General features: G+C 37.4%; 1 protein-coding gene across 1 annotated transcript in view; it reads right to left on the reverse strand.

The window, feature by feature from the left end:
• Positions 1-24,945, reverse strand: part of LOC107595026 (transient receptor potential cation channel subfamily M member 3-like) — a 93,384-nt gene extending 68,439 nt beyond the window's left edge. The window contains exon 1 of the mRNA XM_016285301.1: positions 24,527-24,945. Within this exon, the coding sequence (XP_016140787.1) occupies positions 24,527-24,661 (135 nt within the window). The 5' untranslated portion in view covers positions 24,662-24,945. The remainder of the gene's footprint in view (positions 1-24,526) is intronic.
• Between the last annotated feature and the right edge of the window lie 1,989 nt (positions 24,946-26,934).

The following is a 26,934-nucleotide window of genomic DNA, read 5'->3' on the forward strand; positions in this document are numbered from 1 at the left end:
ACAGAGCAGGTAACTTTTGAATTTAAAATTCTGTTAGTTTTATTAAGAATTTCAAACGATAAATACAGAGTACTGGCATGAAACTCTAAATGGCGCAGTACGATAGGTCTAACTCAATCTGACCTAATGACATCATTATCACATGGCACAGCTGATTAGTTCTCTCCTGTATCGGTAGCCAATGAGCTCGCTGCTCAACATTCAAATATATGACTAGTGCTTGCCGTAGCAGTTGCAGCTTGCTACAGAAATCCTCCACCTTTCCCAGCTCCACCTGTATAGTTCTGCTACGAGGTGATTCATGTATGCTATATGGGGGTTATTTCATGTATGTTATATTTGCAGCAGCAATATTTCTTACATGCTCACAGCAGCATGTTGTGGATGTATTGGCAGTAGCAAGTCTTGGTACTTGCTCTGTCGCAGCAGCAGCAGCAGCAACGTAGCAGATCTATTCCGCCAAGACCAAATACATTAACATTGTCATGTACATTACCATGCCAATCCCTCCGAGAGTTGTCATAACAGAAATACAGTTCTGGAGCTCTTTATTGGCGTGACGGTTCACATGCGCTGCTGCATTGCCTCAGTTCAAGAGAGGCAGGAGTGCATTCTATAATTAGCAGCTATAAAACATTGTCACATAACTGCAGAAAATCTATTCAGTGTCCATAAACTAGCACGAAAAATGTACACTAGAGAAGAGAATTTTGCAAAAATTATGTTTATTATATATTTACTCATGTAATTGCTCTTTTTATTACAATTAATCATATAAAGATATAACGTTATTGTAAAAAAAAATGTTAACACTTGCATACAAATCAGTTGTTACTTTTAACCTCAACAAAATGGTTCCCAGTATAGTTTAGTTTAGAAAAGTTGCCAGGTTGGGGTAATACACTGATTTTCTGTCATGGTCTATGGACCCCCGAAATTAGCCTTGGCCACCCCATGTATAAAACTCTAGCTCCGCCACTGACAAACAGTATATATATCCCAGAGGAACTCTCTGCACACCAGTGTATAAATTGGATTGATTTGAATAACTTTAACGTATTTGAAGTGTTTTGCACCACGCACTATGAAAATACAAGTATCGGATCGGGACTCAGTATCGGCAGATACTTAATATTCAATAACTCTGATTGGATGGGGCACAAAAACCTGATCAGGACATCCCTCTTTAATCATACAGGTTTGGAACAACATTACGTTGAGAAAATAATGCCACAATTTTCATTGAAGGAGTATTTCTGCTCAATGATTTACTGTACATAACGTATCACCACATTTCGTGGATGGTGATTGGCATTGCCTTAGCTGCCTGTCATAATGTGGATCCATAGCTGTCCTCTGTAACCTTGAATGGAGGTCAAGGAAGAATAATCTCTGAAAGAAACATTAATCAAGGAGGCACTCTGCCATGACAACCATCTAATTGGTTGCTGTTATAAACCAATGAGAAACATTCAATTAAACAGCATCGAGTATGAAATTACAAACAGTATCTTGTGGCATCTCTTTATCCTTTTCACCAACCTTTTGTCTTAAAGTCGAAAGCAAAATTATTATAACTATCCTTTCATCAATGATATCATCCCTAATGGAAACCTTGATTTCAGGCAAAGGAAAAGGTCTCCCTTTTCACATTTTAAAGGGGAAAAAATGCTCCAAGCCCCCTTAGCTCATTCCATCCCCTGGTATAAGTGACTTTCATTCCTTCAACCTTAATCTCATTACCGCTGCTGTTTCCTGAGAACACTAATCCAATGTTAAAGGAGATTAAATATACTGCATTAAAAGTATTGCAGCTGTAATATGAGGGACAGTGCGAAAACAGCTTACACACTTCGGTTTCGCACCCTCAAACATTACGAACTGCTGTGTTTTCCATGGGAAATCATTAACTGGAATTTTTTATTCAACCCTGAAACACTTTCAGAGTCAACAAGGGATGCTTTTGAAGGTTTATCACATTGCAGAGTTACATACGGGATGCAGCTGTTCTGTCGAGAAACTCGGAAAACAGAAGCAAGGAAGCAGAAAAAGCCCATACCAACACACACAACAGAAATGTTTCCAACAATTCACAGCACCGCGGTTTTTCATCTGACCACATTCGGAGGATAAAGTGAGAATGCAGTTTCAATTTGGGGTCTGTAATAGAGGGTGAGCAAAAGTGCTATTGCAGAGAAAAACCCATTCCTCCCCCATCTCCGCTCTGACACACACACACTCATACAAAAGGACGCATGCTTTTGCTTTAGTATTATGTATTTATGCTGCAGCTTTAACATCTTTTATAAGAGCCTTTAGGGTCTGAATCTACAGTACAGTATTTGGAAATGTTAAACAGTGCAGCAGAACAATAAAGCCCACTCAAGACAGCAATCCTATAAAAGCTGCCATTACATTGTTACATCCCAATTAAAAGAACAAGTTGAGACATCAGCACAATAGTATTTGGCTTTGTAATATTTATAATAAGAGGACTTTAAAATGGCATACACAAAATGACATATTGGATTCAAATTACAGGCATTCTTATTTTTCATCATCTCAGTAATCAGCCTAACTACCAGTGTGCTGTGATTCGGATTTCTACCCTGTAATTTAATCTAACCCACAGTGCTTCTGCCACACAGGGCATTGTTACAATGCCAAAGATTCTGACATCAAAGAATAATCAAGTACTGTTAGGCACATTGGCAAAACCAAAATCTATCAATATGATATGAATTCAATTTTCCTCAAGCTTAGAATGCTGCTTATTTGCAAGTCGTTTTTATAATTTGTTTTGTCTAAAATAAAAAAGGGTTGTTTACAAAAATGTTTTATTAAATAAACATGGGACTAGTATGAAAGACTGTATACAGAGATGGTGCACTACTATGAATGGAAGAAAGTGCAAATGCAATATGACGGAATAAGTCCCACCTTCTAAACAAAAGAGCCAGTTGCTAAAGTTCTTGTGTCACTGTAGCTGCTGTTAGAAGCTCTGGTTTCCATAAAAACAGTCAGTGTGCGTGCGCACATGTACATTGGCTAAACCCTAAAACAAACCTCATATATGGTTTTTATACTATTTCAGCAGTTCATGTCTGTTTTCTTTTTCTTTTTTTGCTGATTTGAAATATGTTATTTAAATGTGAGTTTGGCAAGCAATTTTTGAGATTTCAGTATTTCCCCAACCAAAGCTGTATGACTTTACACACAACAGATATTTGCAAAAAAAGATATCAAACAAAATTGTTCCCCATAGAGTTATTTATTTGATTTTTTTGGCATTTTTGCCTTTATGGGTAGCAGCTCTGATATATCCTATAGTGATAAAGGCAAATGACGCTCTATGTCGGCACTGTCCAGAAGGCTATCGGCGCCAAACCGTAAATTTTTTCGAAACATCTGGAAGGCATGTGGAAGGCGCTATACAAATAAAACTGACTTTACTTAATCAATGTAATAAAAAAGTCTGCCCGAAAACCCTATAAAACAGAGTAAAAACTTCACTAATTAAAACTGGGACATCCCATTTTGACACATGAAAATGCAAATTCAAAATCACTCAGCTTCCTGTTCTGCCCTCACAAAGACGTCACAGCACCGATGCCAAACCTGTTTCCCAGCTTTATCACTCAAGTGTATTTCAAGCACTGTACCACGTGTCACTGCTATGATAACGCAGAGGAACATGGACCAACGCAATCACAAGGGTTTTAGAAGGGAAATTGTTGGTAAGGCTGGCAAAGAGCACATCCTCTGGGCACAGGAAGAGAGAGAGAGGATTGTGTTACGTAACCCTCTCTCTCTACCCACTATACTTGTGCCAGCCGCCCTAGCTCTCCACTGCGCCCAGTCTGTTTCCTTTGAACTTAGCTTCTGTCATCTGCCAAGGGAGAGAAAGAATAGAGACAGGAGACTTTGGGATAGACCTAAGCCTCCAGCTGAGAGCCTCTTCATGATGATGTATGTAATGACTGAAATGCAGTGAGACAGAGGTCTGGATAAACACAGCTCAGACTGGCTTCGGTCACACGCTGTTTGCTGAACTGATCACACTGTCAGAGAAGCTTTAGGGCTGCTGTCCTCCTCCAAATATCTCCTCACATCGACCTGGAAAGACTTGACAGTGCATTGAACATGACAGACAGAATAACCAAGCTGACTGGTCCATATGAAAACATCAGATCAGCGTATGTACTGTAAGTGGACACTTATGTCACACTTTGCTTTATAAAAAAAACTACTTTATTAAAACAATTAAAAAAATATCTGGTTGTCAGAGTGTAACATGTTCATTGTTAATGTGCCTTCTGTTAGAACACCTTTGGTGAACTTGAGGAATTGACTTCATACAGAACAGCCACAAAAATGACAATGAGACCAGCTGGTTCAAAATAACTGCAAAAATCCAAAAAGTTCTGAGAAAACATATACGGCCCTATCGTACACCCAGCTCAATGCGGCGCCAAGCACGAAACAAGTGTTTTTTGCTAGTTTCAGCCTGACGCAGTTATCATTTTCACGTCCTGTGTCATGTTGTTTAAATAGCAAATGCATTTGCACCCATTTGTGCGCTCATGGGCGTGCTGGTCTGAAAACGAGGTGTATTCAGGTGAGTTGCTATTTTGAGGCAACTGAAATAGACTGAGCCACTGACCAACTGAAACCTGGTCTAAAGTCAATGGCACAATATTTTTTTGTTATTTAAAGAGCATGTTAGTAATAAGCGCCTATAGGCAGGTCCACAATGCACGTACACTCTGCTTATTACACACAAAGGGACTCGCAGCAGCACACACACATGCCAAATATTACAAATGAAAGGATTACATTGTAAAAGATAATTATTGTGTATTCTTTTCAGGGGGATTTGGTGGAATCCTGCTTGTCCCACACTTTAACCTCATACGAGCAGATCTGTTTCCTCTCTGGAGAAGCGTTCAGTATTTGCTCTTGCAAATTCCGCCATGTAAATAGCGAATCCGCCATGGTGCAAGTGCAACAGGCTCTTAAAGGTAATGGGAGATGAGACTCTGATTGGTTTATTAAGGGAATGGGTACAACCCTTTTGGACCACGCCGACTGTTTTTTCCGTTGTTAAACTGGCAAAAGTGGATTCGGACACGTCCTAAGTGCACCTGCACCATGCGCTTCAGACCATGCACTTAGATCATTAAAATAGGGCCCATAGTCTCATCGGTTTGCAAATACCAATTGGTTTGATATTTTGTTTTCAGTGCAATGAAATTCATACTTTTTTGTGTGAGCGCTTCCTTAGTAACACCAATACCTTGTGTTCCTTTTATCCAAATGTGAGATGAAGAGACTGGGCTGCAATTTTTGTGAACAAAAAATCTTAAATTGCTATGGAAACTGAAAGATCTATCAGTACATATCAGTATAATGATTTTCTAAAATTCTCCCTCCAGTTAACATCCACACACACACACACACACACACACACACACATACATAAGGGTGTTTCTTCAACTATGTGCACTTTTGACTCTGTGGACTTTTAGAAATGTAACTCTTAAAGGACTTTTCACACCATTGTGTCTTTATTTAATTTGTCCATTAAAATGATCTAACATTTCTGTTCAACATTTTTGGGATGTAAGATGTTTTTAATGTTTTAATTGAAATTGAAAGTGTGTTATGCTCTCCAAGGCTACATTTATTTGATCAAAAATACAGTAAAATCAGTAATATTGTTAAAAAGGTTTTTTCTTCTTCTTTTTTTGCAGCCATTACTGCAGTCTTCAGTGTTTTCAATAATGAAAACAGATGTGCTGCTTTTAAAATATTTTTTGATTTTTTTCTCTTAAAACATAATATCAACATGTACATTTTTAACATTTAAAGGCCTATTATGCCCCTTTTTGTAATATAAGTCTCAGGTGTCCCCTGAATTTGACTGTGAAGTTTCAGCTCAAAATACCCCGCAGATCATTAATTTTATAATTTTGAAAATGCCTATTTTGAGTGGAAGCAGAAACTCGCTGTTTTTGTGCATGTCTCTTTAAATGCACATGAGCTATAATAGAAAGCAAAACCCTGGGACTTAAAAGTGCATGAAGTTGAAGAAATACCAATATATGAAATCACACATTCACCCACCCAAACATAACAAACCCATTTTGCCCTCATAACCAGTCGGGCTGAGTTTCACAAACATTTAACTTATTCAACATTTACATGGCGATAACCATAATATCAGCAACAAACTATCAGGTTTTCATTGTTCAATGGAGTCACAAGACACTTCATTAAAGTGATGGTCCAGAGGCACTTATCAATCATTCTGTCACATATTTAATATAGTTGTCACTCTCTGTCGCCTGCTGCTGAAAGACCCCGTTACGTCACATCTCTGGAAATCAACTCTTTACACTCACTTTCATCAACAACAGACATGTAACAGCGTTACCACAAAACGCATCATCTTATCTCTCTATTTTCTTGAGAAAATGTCTCCTGCTTCACATCAGAAAGACAGCTTCTAATTATCTGACGGCCCTAGTTCAATCTTAAAAACTATCAGTCTCTCTGTCTTGTGTTGTTAAAGTGAGCTCGCTCTTTACTGTCATAGCATACAAATATCTTCTAAATTAGTTAAAACAAAGTTATGATAAATTACAAAACTATGTAAGTATATCACTAATAAATTCTTATATTATAAATAGAAATAACCTAGAAACAAAGCTAAAGGGTAAACAATCAATTCAATTCCCAGTACACTGTTTCCAATGCACAGCTTTTTACAAGCAAAAACATAAATTTCTGCTTGTAAACAGCTGTAGGATATCAAAAACCTTTTACAAAACTTTCATCAATCACTCAAATGCAATTTTATACCTACTAGAGATAATAATGCTTGAGGATTTACAAAGAGTTTTTGTGACAAATGAGGTTTGTCTAAGCAGCGATAAATAGGTGTGCTGTGCAAATGGTGTGTCACATAAACAACTCTTCAACTCTTCAACTTATTCAACATGTTATTTTGAGTCCAAGCTATATTATCGGACTTGAAAATAACGGAACAGGTTAGAATGTGCCAGCTGGTCATTGAAACTAGCGAAAGTGTTGTCAATGTAAAAATCACTGCATTTAGCCAATCCAATACTCTGCCATTGTACGTATGTGTAGTCTATTTTACCAGCGGGAAATAGAGGGTTATTACTGAGAGGGCTTAACATGGAGAAGTCCTTAAGTTTGTACGTTTGTCTAAACTGAGACCATATTTTAAGTGTTGAACTTACGACTGGGTTTGAGGTATACTGATAAGGGGAGAAGGGTAGTTTCATTGTTAGTAAAGCGGGAAGTGATGTAGAAATACAGGTATCTGCTTCTGCCTTACACCACTCTGTCTCTGGGAAATTATACCAACAGTTGACTTTTTGAAGATTTGCTGCCCAGTAATATCCCATAAGATTAGGCAAAGCTATACCTCCTTGAAATCGCTGCCTTTCCAAAAGGTCTTTATTAATTCTTGGGTTCTTCCCTTTCCATAAAAATGATGTTATAAGCTTATTTAATGTACGAAAAAAGGCTTTTGGGATAAAAATGGGGAGGGACTGGAATAAGTATAAAAATTTAGGTAGGGCATTAATTTTAATACAATTTACTCTACCTGCTAAAGATACTGTAGGTATAATGTGTCCCATCTTTGTAAATCAGTTTTTGTTTTATTTATAAGGGGTAAAAAGTTATTTTTATATAGACCTGAAAAAGTTTGAGTAATTTGTACTCCTAAGTATTTAAAGCCGGATTGAGAAATATGAAATGGGAGGGATGAAGTTTTAATTTGTAGAGCCAGAGGATTAATGGGAAAGCATACACTTTTAGAAAAAAATTATTTATATCCTGAGAAACTACCAAAGACAGAAAGATTTTGCACTATTTTTGGGACATTTTCAACTGGGTTTGAAATATATAACAACAGGTCATCTGCATATAAGGAAACTCTATGTTCTATACCCATTCTATCAATGCCGTTTATGGACTGTAGAGATTTAAGCATTATAGAAAGTGGTTCTATCGCTAATGCAAAAAGAAGGGGACTCAAAGGGCATCCTTGTCATGTGCCTCTTAGTATTGGGAAAAATTGTGAGCGTACTTTGTTTGTTATAACTGAGACTTTAGGGGTAGAATAAAGCAATTTAATCCAATTTACATATTTTGGGCCAAAGCCAAACCTTTTCAATATTAAAAACAAATAGCCCCACTCAACTCTATCAAATGCTTTTTCTGCATCCAGGGAAACCACAACCTCTGGAGTCTCCCTGGATGCAGGAGAGTACAGGACCCCTAGGAGCTTCCGTAGATTGGTATACGAGTAACAACCTTTGACAAAACCCGTCTGATCCGGTGAGATCATTTCTGGTATGAGAGAATCAATTCTGAAAGCAAAAATTTTGGCAAGTATTTTAACATCGACATTTAACAATGAGATTGGTCTGTAAGAACTACACATGGATGGGTCTTTTCCTGGTTTTAAAAGAAGTGTTATAAATGCCTATGCAAGGGTTTGTGGTAATTTTGCATTTTCTAAAGAATTTTCAAACATTTTTAATAGGAGTGGAGCTAGTTATAAATGCCTATGTAAGGGTTTGCGGTAATTTTGCATTTTCTAAAGAATTTTCAAACATTTTTAATAGGAGTGGAGCTATTTTGGGCACAAAGGCTTTATAAAATTCTATAGGATATCCGTCCGGACCAGGGGTTTTGCTACTTTGCATTGCATTTATTGAGTCTATGACCTCTTGTAGATTAATAGGCTGTTCTAGATTTTCTTTTTGCTCCAAATTAATTTTTGGAATGTTTAAACCATCTAGAAACCTTAACATATTTAAGGTATCTTCTGGAAACTCAGAAGAGTAGAGATGCTTTGTTTTTAACAAGTCTGTCACAGTCTGCCCTTACCAAAAATAAGTATACTTCAAGTTTATTTTATTAAGTATACTTAAGTACATTTTAAGAATATTTTTAAGTATACTTTACGTACTAAGTATACAAATATCAGTGTACTAGTAGTATACTTGTAAGTGTACTACTTCAATACTCCTTGGGACTAAATTGACCCACTTTCTAGTGTATAAAAGTACACGTTTAAGTAAGTATAACAGTAGTAAACTGAGTACATAACTAGTTTGTACTGCAACTATACTAAAAGTGAACTTAAAGGTATACTGATAGTTTACTAATTAAATAGCCTACTTGTAGCATTTATAGTACACTTTGAAGTATAGCCTCAGTAAACTGCTAGTTTAGTAGTTTTATAATGCAAGTATACTCGTAAGTTTTATGCGCCATCTACCGTATAACAATGAAAACATTCTCAGTATAGCTCAAATAAACTTAGACTTTTTCTAAGTATAAGTAAAGTATGCTTAAATGTCATTTTAGGTATATTTCTGAGAAGTACATAAAGCACATTTCTGAGAAGTACATAAAAAGTACACTGAAATTATACTTTCCTATTTTTTAGTTTAAAAGAAGTATACTTATATCACACTTGAATAAAACTTTTTCGATCAGTCTTAGACATCCTGAAATGACTGGTACTTCTCTTTGCAGGTGGACATTTGCTAGAATTTCCTCCTCATATTCTCTGGAGGCTGCTTTGCAGAGTTTCTGTTGAGCTCCATTACCCGCTGCTGCCTTTTGTCTTTGTTTTTGTGCTTCTATGCTCGAAATTTAGCTCCTGTCAAAGCTGGCATTTTCACTTGTGATTTCATCATCTGATGTCACAATGTGCAATGACTGTGACATTTGTTCAAGACTCTTTAAAAAAATCAGTATTAGTATCAGTATAAAATCAGTCCACTGCTAATGATTAAACTTGGCATCACACCTCAAATTTTGATTCAGCCAAAACATTTGCTCATTAGTAAGTAAACTGTTCAGTCTGGAACTTAAAAGTACAAACTTACGACACCAATGCTAATGAAACAGGCTTTTGCATTTGGTGCACATTTTTGCATAGTAATAATAAGCTTAGGGGAAAATAACATGTCACATTACAATTAAGCGGTGTGCATAAAGGACAGCAGATAAGAGTGTATCTATCTATCTATCGACTTCCTGTTTTCTGCCCACTGGTCACAAATCAGCAGCTGCACTGATTGGCTCAGATTGGTCCTGTCATGCTGTCAGCCGAAAGGCTGATAATGAAGTGTCAGAGTCATAAAGGCTTAAAAAGAGACAGGCCGGTGCAGAGCGGGTGTCACCAGTGCTAAAACGCTGAAATAACACCTCCTACAAACAGAAAATCCTCACCTCACTAATGGAGAAAGGGCTATCATGAATCATTTCATATTCAATATTTAACTCTTCTCTAGCCTTACAAAAAAGTACTGTGGCAGTACTGTGAAAAAGAGTCTGAATCAGCGTGTAATATGTGGTACTGTGATATATGCCAAGACACTGAATGATCACTATATTCATATTTCATGTTACTGCGATGTGCTTCAAACAATATCATGATTAATATGGTACACATAAAATTATAACAAAACTCAACTTTTAGTATTCAGTGTACAGCAAGCTTTTATTTCGTAGCTCCACACTTAAATCATCACATCTCTAAAGCAACTGACCTCATGGGAAAACATGTAATGGAGAGAGCAATACAAAAAGTGGTGGTAAATCTTACATAATCTCTACACTTATCACTCGCTAGTGGCAGAAATCAAATGCTAAGCCAATCTGGTAACTTCAAGCATGAACACTTAAGACTTCTCTGCCAGCCTATTCCCCTGTTGGATGTTTAATGACTCACTGGTGAACAGGGAATAACTATAGGGTGCCAAGTGTGTTGCAAAGAGGGTTGCAAAATTCCGGACTGGAAACTTTCCATGGGAATTAACGGGAATTAATGGGAATAAACTGGAAATTTGCAAAATTGCAGGAACTGGGGACTTAAATGTAGTTTAGAAAAAATCTTTCAGCATAATTTTGGTTAAAAAAACTGATTTAATGCAATTTCAGTTTAATTTCTACCCTACACATTGCTCAATCACATGCACACACAGCACACTGCTTAGTGCAGGGCTATTGAGGCCACACCCCCTACATGCACTGTGCTTTCCTCCATAACATGCACAGATAATATCTTTAATCCTGCACACAAAATATTAAAATGTCTTGGTATCTAATCTTGGTAAGTATTCATGTAAATTACATGAATATGACAAAAAATTGTTTAAAACTAGGTGAGATAATAATAAAACAAAAGTCTAAAAATGGTCCTCCCCCACACACAATCCCCTAGTCACCTAAGAGGGGGATTCCCCTCCATTTTCTCTGAAGCCACACTTGCTGCATTTGAGCCCAAAGACTACATCTAAGTTTTGATATTCTAAATAAACTTGCATTACACACAAAATAAACATAGCTCACATGGACATACTGTACATGCATTTTATCACCATTTCAGTTATTTTGCATATACTGTACTGCAGTACTTTGCATTAATTATTCATGCAGTGGGGAATGTTTGGAACCACAGTTTTTGCCTCACTACAGACATCTCATTATTACCTACAACATAACATAAATACGCAACTTGATTGTGCCGTCATTGTAGTTGTACAGTTAATTGTGCAGCTATACATTAAGCTATTGAAAAATTAGCAAACATTGGCTGTGATCCAAAGCCTAGTGAGCTGCCTCATGGCTTTCTGCCCACTGTCTACATTGGCAGCATCCTAAATGAAACTAAACCTCAGTAAGCAAACAGTATGTAAATCTGTAAATAGTTTTGTAGGGGGAAAAAAAAATTTCCTTGCCACTGCCTCCTAATATCCTCTGGAAAAGGAAAATAGAAAAACACTTGGTGTGATTAGTGCTATAAAAACACATCGGCATTCTTCTCTGATGATGAGCACAAGACACTTTTTCAAAAACATCTGAACGGTAGTGTACTGTATAAAAATATATAGCTCCCTTTACATTTTGAAGGCATCATCTCATTTGGGGTTCCTCAGCATCAACACACTATTGCCTTTGCCACAATGGATACAGTTGCCCTTACCTTCGAATTTGGACCAAAAAAACATATCAAGAATACCAATAAAGTAAGCAAGGAGGCAGCATAATTAAGTTGCCTACTATTTGGAACAGCTTTAGCATCTAATGCCTGAAAATGGCTGTGGAGGCAGCTCACTACGTTTTGGAATAGAGCTATCATCTCATTAAGGCCCAAAAAAGTCAACTTTATAATTATCAGGATGAAATTAGAGAGCAGGCACAGGATAGAGATCCACCCACTTGGAAATGTCTGTTCAAAAGAGTGCCCTCGCCAAAGCTTGAAACGGTGTCATGAAAAACAACAATGGTGTTTGACTGACACTGATTCGTTCTTCTTACACTGTGCCTATTGCATATATGTCATAAAAATGGGCACTGAGCTCAGTGTTGAAATGGCATGGCTCGAAGGTATCCGTATGAAGGATGTCAGAATGCACCGGAGGGAGCTTTGACAGAAGTCCTCAGAGACAGCAGTATTTACAGGCCTGTAAGGCGGCGTGAGTGATTGCTGCAGATCATGTGACCTCCGGCTTGGCGGTGATCAGGGATCAGTGATTTCAGGGTTAAGAGCCATCCAGCGACCAGAGAGACTGATGCTTCACTGAATCACTAGGACATGTGACTCTGGGAGAGTCTGGAAAAGCAGATAAGACACAGCCCCAGCGAAAGCCACGGTACATCCGACACATCCCCTTTCCTTTTGCTTGCTTTGGCTGTGGTTCAAGCTATCTAACACTAACTCTTTCATTCCATCTTTCTCCCATTACCTCCACCTCAAGTCCCTTGTCTTTATCGCTCTCCTTTCTCTGATAAAGTCAAGCCCATTGGCAGCTGCTTGCAGTGTCACAGTGTTTATCTGTGTGTGCGCAGCGTTGGGTGGTAGCAGACTATATGCAATCTGGATTATACAGTCAAAAAAATGCAGCTTGGAGCAGTCAATGGAGCAGTGGCTTCAAAAGCACACCTCTGTTCATTATCTATCCCTAAAGGCTGCACTTTAGAACCTTAAGGGTGCATATTTGTACCTAACACTATTGCCTTTGCCACAATGGATACAGTTGCCCTTACCTTCGAATTTGGACCAAAAAAACGTATCAAGAATACCAATAAAGTAAGCAAGGAGGCAGCATAATTAAGTTGCCTACTATTTGGAACAGCTTTAGCATCTAATGCCTGAAAATGGCTGTGGAGGCAGCTCACTACGTTTTGGAATAGAGCTATCATCTCATTAAGGCCCAAAAAAGTAAACTTTATAATTATCAGGATGAAATTAGAGAGCAGGCACAGGATAAAGATCCACCCACTTGGAAATGTCTGTTCAAAAGAGTGCCCTCGCCAAAGCGCTTGTAGCAGGGACACAAAGCCTGCGTCACCCAGATGTGGACTGAACCAACCTAACCTGTTTTTTTATTTTTGCTCTTTGCACATTGTTTTGCACTGTGGACAGCACTTTCACGTTTAAGTCCATCTGTGTGTGGAGAGACAAACAAACACATTGTTTTATTCCAGAAGAGGTGTATTTTACATACGTTTTTAAAATAAAATATCTTAAATACAAGTTTGTTATGCAGTTTATTTATTGGAGTTATTTGTTTAGGAATTAGGATGTGTAACATTAAAGTATGTCCTGACACAAAACATACCGGTAAGAAAACTGCAGCCTAGGCTAAAAATGATTGGTTATCATGACAAAGCCTGTTGCACATCTGGCTAGGGAAAGGGACAGGAACACCCCACTCCTCTCTAAACTCCTCGCCATGGCTCTCACAGAGGTTGTGAAGTACACAGCAAGTGAGCACCATGGACTTGACCCGTTCCAGGTTGCAGTCATTGCGTTTCAGCAAACATCTCCAACTTCCTTTCAACTGGGGTAACCCCCATCTTTGCTCGAAGTAAAGGGACAGTTCTTTCAGCTTTTCTGCATTTGGCATCTGAATGACTTCAGGCAACAGGATGGTTTCAACAGAGGAGCAGAAGTCTTTAACACAGTCACAGGCAGTTGAAATGTGACCGGCTAGTTACTATAACTTAGCTCCTAGAACTATGCGGTGCGAAAGGGGCTTATGTGTGTGTGGCAGCATGTGGAACATTCAGTCCTGAGCGGTGAGGAAGGATTAACAGAAGACACTCACTGCCAGAGATTTGGGACTCACTACTGTGACCACACACACCAACTGACCACCAGCACTGAAACCCAGCAGAGCAAACACAAAAACTGCCTCCAACCATCCAACTTAAATACATTCAGGGGTGAAAGACTGAGGCAAGGGCTTTAAAACCTTGAACAAAACAAATTAGGGCAGAAAAAGGGCAAACTGGCTTTCGTGTTGCCCAGCGACAGCCCCAAAACATTACTGCTCTAGAGGAGATCTGCAACAGTGTGTGAAAACCTTGTGAAGACTTACAGAAAACGTTTGACCTCTGTCATTGCCAACAAAGGGTATATAACAAAGTATTGAGATGAAATTTTGTTATTGACCAAATACTTATTTTCCACCATAATTTGCAAATAAATTCTTTAAAAATCCTACAATGTGATTTTCTGGATTTTTTTTCTCATTTTGTCTCTCATAGTTGAGGTATACCTATGATGAAAATTACAGGCCTCTCTCATCTTTTTAAGTGGGAGAACTTGCACAATTGGTGGCTGACTAAATACTTTTTTTCCCCACTGTATATATAGTATAGATAGATAGATTAGATAGATAGATAGCTTCTTAAATAGATGGTTCACCCAAAAACAATTTTGTCATTGTTTATTCAACCTAATGACATTCCAAATCCATATGACTCTAAATATATGGAAACCAGCAGCTCAGACGATATGCTACATGTGTTCCACAGAAGAAAACAAGTTTGAAATGATATGATTGTATCTAAACAATGACAGAATTTTATTGTTTTGTGAACTATCACTTTAACCAAAGGTATTTGATAGAATGTTTTTTAGGGACTGCTCTTCCATGAAATGTGTGTTGGAACACCGCTTGTGTGAAAGATTGCTGTATTATGTTTCTGCCTTATCACCAAATAACATCTAATCCTCATTATGCTTTAGCCTCACAACCAATAAGCATTGTGTTGCATGAATTACTTGTTTACCTGAAACAAACAAGTACTGTGTGCAGATATCTTAACAAATTGTACTTGACGTCCATGATAAATTCATTAAAAATGCTAAGTCATTAAAGCTTGAAACTTTTTCATCACACAGATGATTTTCCCATTTACCGCACTCTGAATTATCGAAACCCTCAGGGTCATTACCCAATGTCAGCGTGTCTTTGCACTCCAAGGGGAGGAGATGGCATCTCTGTGCTCAAATTTAGATGCAATTCCTACTGAGCACAACTGTCACAGCATTCCCTGAAAACATTCCCTTCTTTGCTTGTGTGCCACACAAATGGAACGCCAGTATTTCTCACAAACGGGCCACTCTTTCTGTGATATGTTAGATAAGTGCAATAGCTCCTGTGATAGCCGTGGATTCCCGTTATGCATCTCTAATGAACAATACTACAGATTTTGCAGGCCTGCGGCAAGCTTGTTTGATGTATTACTCGATAAGCAGCTGATATGAATGTGGCGGTGAATGATGAGGAGGTATGATGATAGGGGAGTGCATGAGAAACATGTCCAGAAAAACCATCCATACACAGGTTTCCTCACAGGTTGACATCACAATCTTGATGCTAACAAAGAATATTTGACCTCAATTGGCGCAGTCATTATTAAAGTTGCTGCCTCCTGACACACATTTTAATGTTTGTTCCTTATGATTTCCATTCATGCTCTGCTGATAATGACTAAATACACATTTAAAGGTGAAGTGTGAAATTTCTGTGCCTCAACAAACAGAAGAGCAAAAATAGTGTTTCTGGTTTCTCAAAAATTCCCACTTATTTCTCAATGGTTGGCAAAAGAGATGGTCCCGCCCCAAAACACTGCCAGTAATGCTGCTGTTTTGGATGCCCAAAAAGTGCACAGGGAATCATACTACAAATTAGTTATTTATGATCGTGCTTTCAAATTATTCTAGAAAATAGTTTTAAATAATAAAGCACTTCACCTTTTCTGAAGTCATCCAACAACGAACAAAACTATCCAGCCATCTTCTCTGAGCAATGTTTTATAAAAATGATACATATGAAATATATAATAGTATATAGAATTTTTTTGTTCAATATAATATTTAGAATCTAATAATTTAAATACAATTATTCACCATGCATTTCTACATTTGTACATGCTGTCCATAAGCTTTATGAATTATAATGAAGACACCAACTGAAAAACATAATCAGGCTATTGTGTATATGCTAAACAAACTCTTTATGCCAACACCACATTACAGTTAATCTAGGAAATGCCTTCATTGTCGGCTGTTTTTCGCTCTTGTGTCATTGGGCTTTAATGGTTCAGTGCCACTAGCTCTGCACTGAGTGGGAAGATTCTGCTTCCAGGTTTCAAGATTTTACAGCATTCAGCTACAAATTAATGCCCCAAAACAGAGGAGTACTATGATGGACACACATCTAGCCTACACATACATAAAAATAATACATACATTCACATATTCACATATAGCCATGGGATATATATGCACAAATACACACAGTCATCTCATTTTCAAGGACTGTTGTTTTAGAGCTGAATTTACACTACAAAGCCGTCACGAACCGGGATTCCATCCATATATGATTATGCAGGACATTGCATAAAAAGATGGTTGTAAATACCAAGTGAATTAAATGTCAAAAAGGCAGAAAGAAAGACAGATAGATAGAACAGATAGACAGATAGATAGATAGATAGATAGATAGATAGATAGACAGACAGACAGAACGATATGAAAATGAAAATTTTACCCCCTCAAAAAGAATTACCCCCTCTAAAACATAAAGAATAAAAATGGGTCTTCAAAAAGGATCTATACATAGAAATAGACAACTTGATCTCATAAAATGTGGTTTTACAAACCGTACATTTACTTACGTTTTCACACTAAAACGTACAATATTTACTTTGTTTGCCGTGGGACAGACGTTTTCACCAGCATGCTATGACTGACAATAGAACCATAAAATACACCAAAAACAATTAACAATTACAAAAGGATACATTTTATTCTTGTGCTGTAATAGTTATGGTTAGGTTTAGAGGTAGGAGTGTGACTATAGGAGGAGGATTAGCAACTATAAAAAATATCGTTTTATATTGTTACTAAAATGGTAATTTCCCTGCATATTTCGGTCTGGTATGTTTTATATCTTTTTATACTCACTATACAATGGGTAGGTTTAGGTTTCGGGATAGGTTAAGGGGTCTAAAAATCTAAATCGCTGATCAATACAATTATAAAAATGCATTGATACAAATCTTAATTACATAGAAGATTCGTAAATATTTGCCAAAAAATACGTAGCAATTTTTGTTTTAAATTTTGTAATATGTCCAAATTGTGCATTTCAGCATTAGACAGACAGATAGATAGAGTAGCTTTCTATGCTGTCACAGTGAAGCAATCCAATCATGCCCTTTGCTCACCTTTACAGTAGCTTTACAGTTCAGATGGGAACTTCTGTTTCATGAGGTGTGAAGGAGGTATTTGTTAGCAGACAGGGTGAAGCCTCATGTGTTTCTATTCCTGAAACAGTGGAAGTTATTCTAAGCTGGGCCGGGACATACGCAGACACGTCATGTCATTCACACCTCAGAAAAATGAGATAACACACTGTCCAGCACCATAGGGAGGGGATATTAATGAATAAATCAAGGACATGGCAGTATAGGGATGATCGTGTGAGAACATGAGGGAGTGATTGAGTGAAAACAAGGTGTGGTGAGCCAGGGACAGCTGTGGAGGAGGGCTGGATCTGGGACTCAGGGGTGAGGAGATAAAAATAGCTCACTTTAAGGAATGAGAAAGAAACTGGAGCACAGGTCCAATATCCATTAAATCTGAAATGTGGGGACTGTGTGTGAACACACACACACACACAAACATCAAATATAGAGATATAAGAAACAGAGGGGTTCCTGAAAATAGCCCTTGGTTCCACTCTCATTTTGTGTGTTCACACATTCAATTTATTCTGGCCACACAAATTGTACAGAGTAAACAGACACACAAACACACACACACTAAGCGTGGAAGACTGCCTTACATCAAACGTGCTGACAGGGCATCTTAAAGCAAGCACGAGGAGGATATACTTGATCAGATCAGGCGCCCAGAGACCATTTGCAAGCGCAAAGACAAGAGCAAAGGAAAAAAGATTAAAAGTGATTTCCATTCCTGAGAATCTCATTGCATACGCCTTTGACATGGCTATGCAGCACATTTTAAAGACGAGGGAAGCTTATTACTTCTGGCCAACTTCAAAGGGCCGGTCCAGTTCAGAGCCCATTCATGACTTGCCCATTGAGGGAAGCTAATTCCAAATCCTCCATTTAGAAAGAGGGAGGGAAGACTGTCCCGTTTAACCTCATCACTGAAACTGTGAATGTTTTCCAGGGAAATGGCAGGAAACCAGGAGGAGCTGCTTGGTGATGCAATGTTTTTATTTTTATTTTTTTGTCCTCTGTTCAAGACTAAGAAATGTGCCATGTGCTTTTAACTATAAAAGCACATGGTGCTCATTTATTTCAAACCAAAATTAGTTTAAAAGGAAAACTCTGAAAAGAATACTATTGGCTTTGAAAACTTTGAAAGCCCAGAGACGAACCAATATACTGCACAAAGACTAACATATGGAGAGCCCGTTTCTGTCGTCTTTGTGGGGAAATCTGAGGATAATCGCATGGGAAATCATAGAATATTCAATCCGAACTTCATTTTTTATTTATTTTTTTTGCTTTAAAAGAATTCAGGCATAGGTAACCCAAAAATAAATCAATAGACAACGGTCAAAACATATCTCAAAATGTTAATTTTTATGTTTCACAGAATAAAGTAAGTCATAAATGTTTGAAATGACTTAAAGTTAAGAAAAAGACTGAATTCTATTTTGAGCAAACTATCCCTATAAGTTTTGATAGTAATATTCAAAAGAATAAAGAACAGAATATACAAGGATTGTCTAAGACATTTTCTAAAGATGTTAGTGCTATTTTTCTACTCAGATATGCAGAGTCACGGCTAATTCAAGCAATGCAAATTGTATTTATTTAGACATGAAGATGTTTCGCTTGGACTTGCATTTAAAACCCATGCATCATTTATCAAAGGAAGGTCAGTCTTTTGTTGTCCAAGGTCTCTGTGATCAAAGCCCTGTGATTCAGAAAGTCACTCTTCAAGTATCTTTATGGGAAGATTTACCAGGCTGTCTTTTATGTTGATTGAGTGAATAATGATAAATGCAATGTTTCCAGGGATGAGCTTCCCACTTTCTCATACAATTAACTTTTAACTGAATATAATAACGTAACTGAAGCTTATTTGAAATTTATTGAACACCTCATGAGACGGTACATTACCAAAATAGCCATCCGTACACTAACAGCAGAGGCCAGAACAGAAGCTCAATAACTCTAATATCTAGGTCAGACATACCAAAATTATAGCTGCAAACTTTGCATAAGCCTAGATGCACAACCATTATATAGTTTTCAACATTTTCTTATTACAAGGCATCTGTCTTCCTGCCATTACAATCACAAAGGAAGAGATGTCAACTTTTCCATTTACAAGTGTTTGCTGCAATCAGCATTTTACATTAATTCTGTCACATACACACACACACACACACACACACAAATCCCCAAAACAATTTAATTCCTCACTGTCTGACTAATTGTATGAAGAATAAGGTGGAGAAAGGAGAAAGTGAAAGGTGTATTTTCAATTCACCATACACTCAAAACCAAAAAGAAAAATTCAGATAAAAGTCTTTGAATAAAATTCACATTAGTCTTAAGTATTTGAATAAAATTCACATTAGCTACAAGACAAAGTAAATGTGCAATTGACTCATGCATCCTTTAGTGAAATGAAAAGTGGAAACTTGACTAAGATTTACTTGGATCGGCTTGTTAAGGAGCTAATGCATTTATTACCATGTCTTGTACAGGAAAAAATTTATTTAATTGAGTAATACATCTCTAAATCCAAGTTGCTGAGATGTCAGTGGATGAAAAATGTGTTTGTGTGGCTTAATCCTTTGGAGTTTTTCTTTTGGTAGCTATTTGTGTGATCGCTAATTCTCTAAAGAGTAAGTACTGAACTTCAGTGTACAGCAGAATTTAAAACTGGTCTTTTTCATCACTACATCAATCCTTTTCCACACAGTAAGTATATTAAAGTAAATATGCTTTAGTACAGAACGAAAGGAGAAAAAAGAAACATGAGAGTGAGCCACAGAGAGATAGAATGAGAGAGATGAGGTTGTCAGAGTGTGTCACTGAGATGATATTCAATATACAGTATATAGTCCCAACACCTGCCACCAACCCTGAAGATATTTGCTGTGGAGATATGTGGTTTCACTCTTCTAATGCACCATGAGGAAAGCAGGACTGTATTTGTCTTCGGATTAAATATTTTTCTTTATACTGATTGTAATGTAATTCTTGTAATCTTAAATATTAATGCAAATGGAAATACATTAATTTAAAATAAACTGACAATAAATATTTGAATGTGACAATTAAATATTCAGTGCTATGCAGGCTGAATATCTTATTTGACATAATGAGTTTACTCAGGCTAGTATATATAAGAAATATGTAAGACATATGAAACTTCATTCATGAAGCATTGCAAATAAGTGGAATTGGTTTTGGCACAAAATTTAAGGAAATATTTAATTAAACTATTCAGTGGATTGAGTGTATTGTATTATATATATATATATATATATATATATATATATATATATATATATATATATATATATATATATATATATATATATACTATATATAGTATTATGTGTTGTATTCCAAGTCTGCCGAAGCTATATGATAAAACCTCATTGCTGGTCTTGTTTGGGTTAAAAATGATGCCACTCTGTGACAGGTCTGAAATCATTGACACTGGTTTTTGAATGTGTTGCATATGAACACATTATGTAAGCTGGAAAATGAAACTAGAAAACTGCAGTGAAGGACAATATTTTCTATTAAATAATGCTACATTTCATCTGTTCCTCACACAAAGCTATTGAATGGCATCTGAAAACTTGTTATATAGTTATATGCACTAATAATTCTGACATTTTTTGGAGCTTGACAACACTAAAAACTGTCAATGTATAGAAAAGCATGAACACACTAAAAAATCCCTCTATTGTGTTACATGAAAAAAATAACAGCATATAGATTTGGACTGCCATGAGTGAGAGTAAAAAAAATTGAATTTAGTTCTACAAAGGGAGACTATTTGTAGATATCCACTTCTATAGACACTTGGGAATACAAACCATGTGAAATTAGTGCAACCTGCCAAAGCATCTGATTCATTACCAGTGTTCCCTGATAACTGACGAAGGCATCAGCAAATTAGATTAGCTCCAGTGCGATGACAGATACAGCCACATCAGTCACAAACCTTCATTTGCTCTGAGGTATATTCATTATATCTGGAAGGTTGGCGGTTTGCTATGCTGTTGGACCTCACGCGCACACACATATATTCACAAGAATAGGATTACATGCACAAATAGTGAAATACCCAACCACCTCCTTGGTGCTCTGTTGACAAACTACACCTCAGCAGAGCTGGACAAACACACAGCTGTTTACTCATCTCTGAGATAATCTCATATGTAGGGCATCAGTCTTTCCAACCTGTAATCTTCAACTCCTCTGGTCAGGCACCTACACAGAACACCTGCAGTTGAAACTCCATCTGCTCTCTAACCCTAATCAGAAACATTCACCTTAAAGTCAACTTATAGGTCAAATATGCTGCACTGGTAAACCATAATCAATCTAAATTTCCGCCCACCATTGTTATGTAACTCAACAGTAGAATATATTATGCAAAACACAAGCACAGCTCATACTCTTACGATTTAAATTCACAAGCAAAGAGACTATGTTTACTACAAAATACACTTACAGCTATGAAAACAGCAAAGATCCAAACGCAACTTAAACAGTAATAAAAAATACGCTACAATTATTTATTTTTAATCCATACAATACAATTGGACTGGACATTACAATTGCATATGCGGTTGCGTCACACATCAGTATGCGAGTGTTTCCTGCAAAAATTAACACAGGACAAGTTGTTATGTCTGATTCATGAACAAATTACAGATATACTCACATCACTCAGGAGTAGAAACAAATTCCAAACAGCTCGCAACAGTATAATATTTGCGAACATTCAGACACCACCCGCTATGGTTCTTTTGAATGAAGAGGTTCTTTTTTAATGAATGAATCAGAGGTCCCACTTTATATTAAGTGGCCTTAACTACTATGTACATACATCAAAAAAATAAGTACAATGTACTTATTGTGTTCATATTGTATTGCAAAACACTTTTGCTGCTATTGAGGTGGGATATGGGTAAAGTTAGGGACAGGTTTGGTGGTATGGGTAGGTTTAAGGGTGGGTTAAGGTGTAAGGGATGGGTCAACAGTGTAATTATAAACGTAATTACAGAAATGAATTACAGATGTAATTACATGCAGGTATTTTTAAAATATAAGTACAATGTAAAAACATGTATGTACACAATAAGTGCATTGTACCAAATGATTAATTTAAATGTAAGTACATAGTAGTTAAGGCCACATAATATAAAGTGGGACCAAAAGTCCTGATTCCCTCACTAAACTGCATGTCATTTTTGGCTGGTGAACTGGAAATCTGCAATGTAGGAGTTGGTTTGAATCAGAAATCATATACTCGTAGTAGGTAATTATTTTGCATAAATAATTACTTCACAGCCATTAAAAAGAACGTTTTATAGCATGAATGTAATCCAGACGAACTATACTTTTTACATTGTCATGTGTCCTACTTCCATTCATATATGACAAAATTAAAGATATTATTCACAACATATTCACAAATGTTGTACTCAATTATTAATGCTATTCTTCACAGCTTTTTTATATGTATACAGTATATATATGAGGCCCAATTGAGATTGGAACTGTAGACTGTGTGGGCAAACCTACACAGGAACTCACACTTTTACTTTTATTTATTTATTTTATAAGTCACAAAAAAAATAAGGGTCATTAGAGTGATGCAATTAAATTCGCCCCAATTTTTACTACATGCAAATAGAAAACACCCTAGTAGTCTATAAAACCTAAATCATCATAGTCTACCTACTAAAACAACCCTTCATTACTGCACAAAGCAGTGACTGTAACTGAAGTAAGAAACTCACTCTGTGAACTAAAGCATTTCAGAACAACCATCTTCATTATGAGTACATTTTCAACTGAAAGTCATTTGGCTCCCTAATGTTTCATTTTAGGAGCCAGTGACTCCATAGTCATTTCTTTTGTCTCGAAGTGCGAATAAGATCCAGTTCTCTGCATTTCACAGCCAGTGCGAAAAGCAGCTCACGACACGCTGTAACAGCTCTCTGTAATAGTACACCTCCAGAGCCGAAACACTGAACCAAGAACATAATGATCCACTCATAACACTGTGAGTCATGACCTGGGAAGGATTTCACTCCTGGGAGTGCTAAATGAATGTAAGCACTGTCTGTGACCGATCCACACTGTACTATTACTATAACACAAGCAGAAAATTGATAATAGAACATCACTGACTATAATACAAGAAGAAATTGCATTACAAACTGGGATACATTACTACTATACTGCCAGCAGAGATCTCTCTGGAGCTTTCCTTCTCATAAAGCAACTATCATGGTCCCAAGTGTGCGGTAAAGCTTTATTACTACTTATTTGCTAACACCTCTGTGCAAAATATCACAACAAATGTAATCTTTTCCTGCATACAATGGCTTCAGAAACAAAGTTTCTGATTCATGTGAAATGCTATACTTGCAATGTAAAGGATGTACAAGTTGTAAGTGATTTGTGGGTAAGCAATAAACATTACTCTTGAGAGGCTGACAGCACTTATTGCACACCATGCAATGCAATTTTTAATTTAGCTACAAGACCTCAACACTGCAAACTCTGACAATACACTTCCACATGAGCAGAGTACCTGTCATTATCTAATAAGACAGAGAAGTTAGCTACTTCAGCGCACTGCAAGAAAAAGCTCTCAAGAAGCACTGAATTTCCGAGCGGATGAAAATGCTTTAGAGAGAATCAATCCCATAGGTCATTGTACTCATATGATGAGGGTTTATGTATCAGTTACCCTGAAAATCAGCGTTAAAAATACCTTTCTTCTTATGTCTAGTCTATTTTTCAGATTTTTAGCAACTAACTCAATCAGTGCAAGCCAAAACAAATATTTCCTAAACATATTTCTTTTCAAAAGACCTCACTGTCTCTTTCCTCCCCCTGTATCTGCCCATCCCACGGGTACCTTAAGCAGGCGCACAGATGGAAGGAAGGCTGCATGGCACAGTTTCCGTATGGTCCAGTTGAGTGGCCGAGGAGCATCCAGCTGGTTCATCGCTCCCGGCCGGACGTTCCCGCCATCCGGAAAAGGGCCCCACATTGGGGCGGCGATGTGCGAGGGGTCTCTGTCCGAAATCCACTTAACTCATGAAGCATGACCCTCCTCAGTCCCTGCCGCAAAGCCACGCAACCAGTTTCCCCCCGACACAGAGCTCTTCACCTGCACCCCCTCCCTGCCCTCCCTCCCCTCCCCACAGATCCACCGGATCGGGAAAACACCTTCAGGGTGTCCGGGTCCACTTCCACTGGCCACACAGACCCAACAGTGCCAGAGATGACTGGGAGCATGCGGTCTGAATGAGTGGAGAGGAGCAGAGAGAAGAGAAGAGGAGCGAAGCTGAGTGGAAGAGAGGAGAGTGGGAAATAGTAGCTGTGATGTACAGCAGCAGAGCGGCACTGTCTTGAAAAACCCGGAGAGAGAGAAAGGGGGGGGGGGGGGAAGAGATGGATGGAAGGAAGCAACATGACTGATAGCATGCGTTAACAAAGAAACGGAAAAAAATAAATATGCAAGAGATCATGCTGTAAAATGAGGTTGAGAGTTGCTGTGAAGGCAAAGCACTGGAATTGATAAGGAATATTAGAAAGCAGATGGAAAGGAATGACGAATTGTGTTCTTTTCATTTTAATACCACATCTTTGTCTTGTTTTAGGTATTTTGGGTCACAAATGAAAAACTGAGAGGAAAGATAACCGTTTCCTTCTCAATGTCTTGCATTTGTACTCCTCTGACCTGTTCTCCTCTATTCCCTCTTTTCTCTTCCTCTAAAGCCCCCTCCTCCTCCTCCATTCCCGCACACTCCATCCTTTCCAAACATATGACGCATTGACCAACGAAAGGATAATGGAGTAGAGAGAGAGAGAGAGAGAGAGAGAGAGAGAGAGAGCAACAAAAAAAAATGTCTCTTCGGTATACTGGATTGAAGTGCTCCCCTCCATTGGCTGGGTTCAATAATACAGCGGTAGTTATACGGTCTGCCATTGTTTCTGAAAACATGTTAGGGAAAAAAATCTCCCTGAGGGAGAAGTGTTAAAACAAATAAACCGAACGGTAGAAATGGAGAGAATGCGGTGGAAGAGTTGGCCATCATGCATTGCAGTCACTAGGTCGGCATCCCTGAGGATCAGATCGTAATAATGAATCTCAACAATCAATCCCCACTCTCCACAGGCATCACCTGGCCATGCAGATGTGAGAGATGTCACAGAGACCTGGATGGAATACTAAGTAGCGCACCGAGTGGGAAGCTCCTCCTCTTCCTGCTTCCTCCTTGGATGCGGGGTTCTCCTGTCACTCAATGTATCTTGAGATGGTGAGAAGATTATGCAACTCTTCAAGGCAAGGTGTGTATCCATAGCAACCTCCGTTTACCAGTGTCAGTGGGAGATTGGGTTTAATGTGCAGGTATGTGGAAAGAGGACTGTCCTCCAATCAGATCTGACAACACGGGAGAGAAGCTCCCAGAGATACAGAAATTTAGTTAATGGGATTTACACAGAGAGAGCATGAAGACACTGTACATATGCTTACCATATTTATGTGACAGCAATAACCATGTGGAAGGTCATTCTACTATGCAGTATATTTTCATGTCCCCAACAAATACATCTTAATATATTAGACAAAATATTAAAGATGGAAATCAAATGAGTTAGATTTATCATAATGTCACAATTAAGTAAATAATGGGGTGATTTTATTAATGTTCATTTATTAAAAAAAAATATTAATTTAATAATTATATTATATTACATTATATTATATAAAATACATTTTGAAATATTCAAAATATTACAAAAGTAATAATTTATTCAAGATGCACCCTCCAGAATACTGTTTTTATTTTTATTCTGCAGGTTCCATCCTGTTAATTGTGTAATAAATCAAGATATAATCAATCAAATTTAAATTGAAACAAGTCATTATTCTATTTACTTTCTTTATTAATTGGCATCTTAAATTATTTAAAAATTTTTTGACATCTTTCGTTTTACTATTCGAATTGTATATGAAATGTGCTAGAAATAAACCTTGCCTTAAGTGCTTGAGCCTGACAAGAGCATATTTCCGAATGTCTGAAATAGCCTAGTTATATTATATATAAGACACACACAGGTTTAAAAGGTACTGCACAACAGGAGTGACCCTGTTCTAATAGCAAAAAAAAAAAAGATATTTAGACGTAAAAAGATTGCTCTCTCTCTCTCTCTCTTTTGCCAAACATTAAACAAAATAGTTACAGCATCTGAAATTTAGGATTAAATTATTGTGCCTGTAGATACTGAAAATACTGGGGGGGGGGGGGGGGGGGG

Source organism: Sinocyclocheilus grahami, unplaced genomic scaffold, assembly GCF_001515645.1.
Source record: "Sinocyclocheilus grahami isolate Dianchi unplaced genomic scaffold, SAMN03320097.WGS_v1.1 scaffold195.1, whole genome shotgun sequence".
Classification (NCBI taxonomy): domain Eukaryota; kingdom Metazoa; phylum Chordata; class Actinopteri; order Cypriniformes; family Cyprinidae; genus Sinocyclocheilus; species Sinocyclocheilus grahami.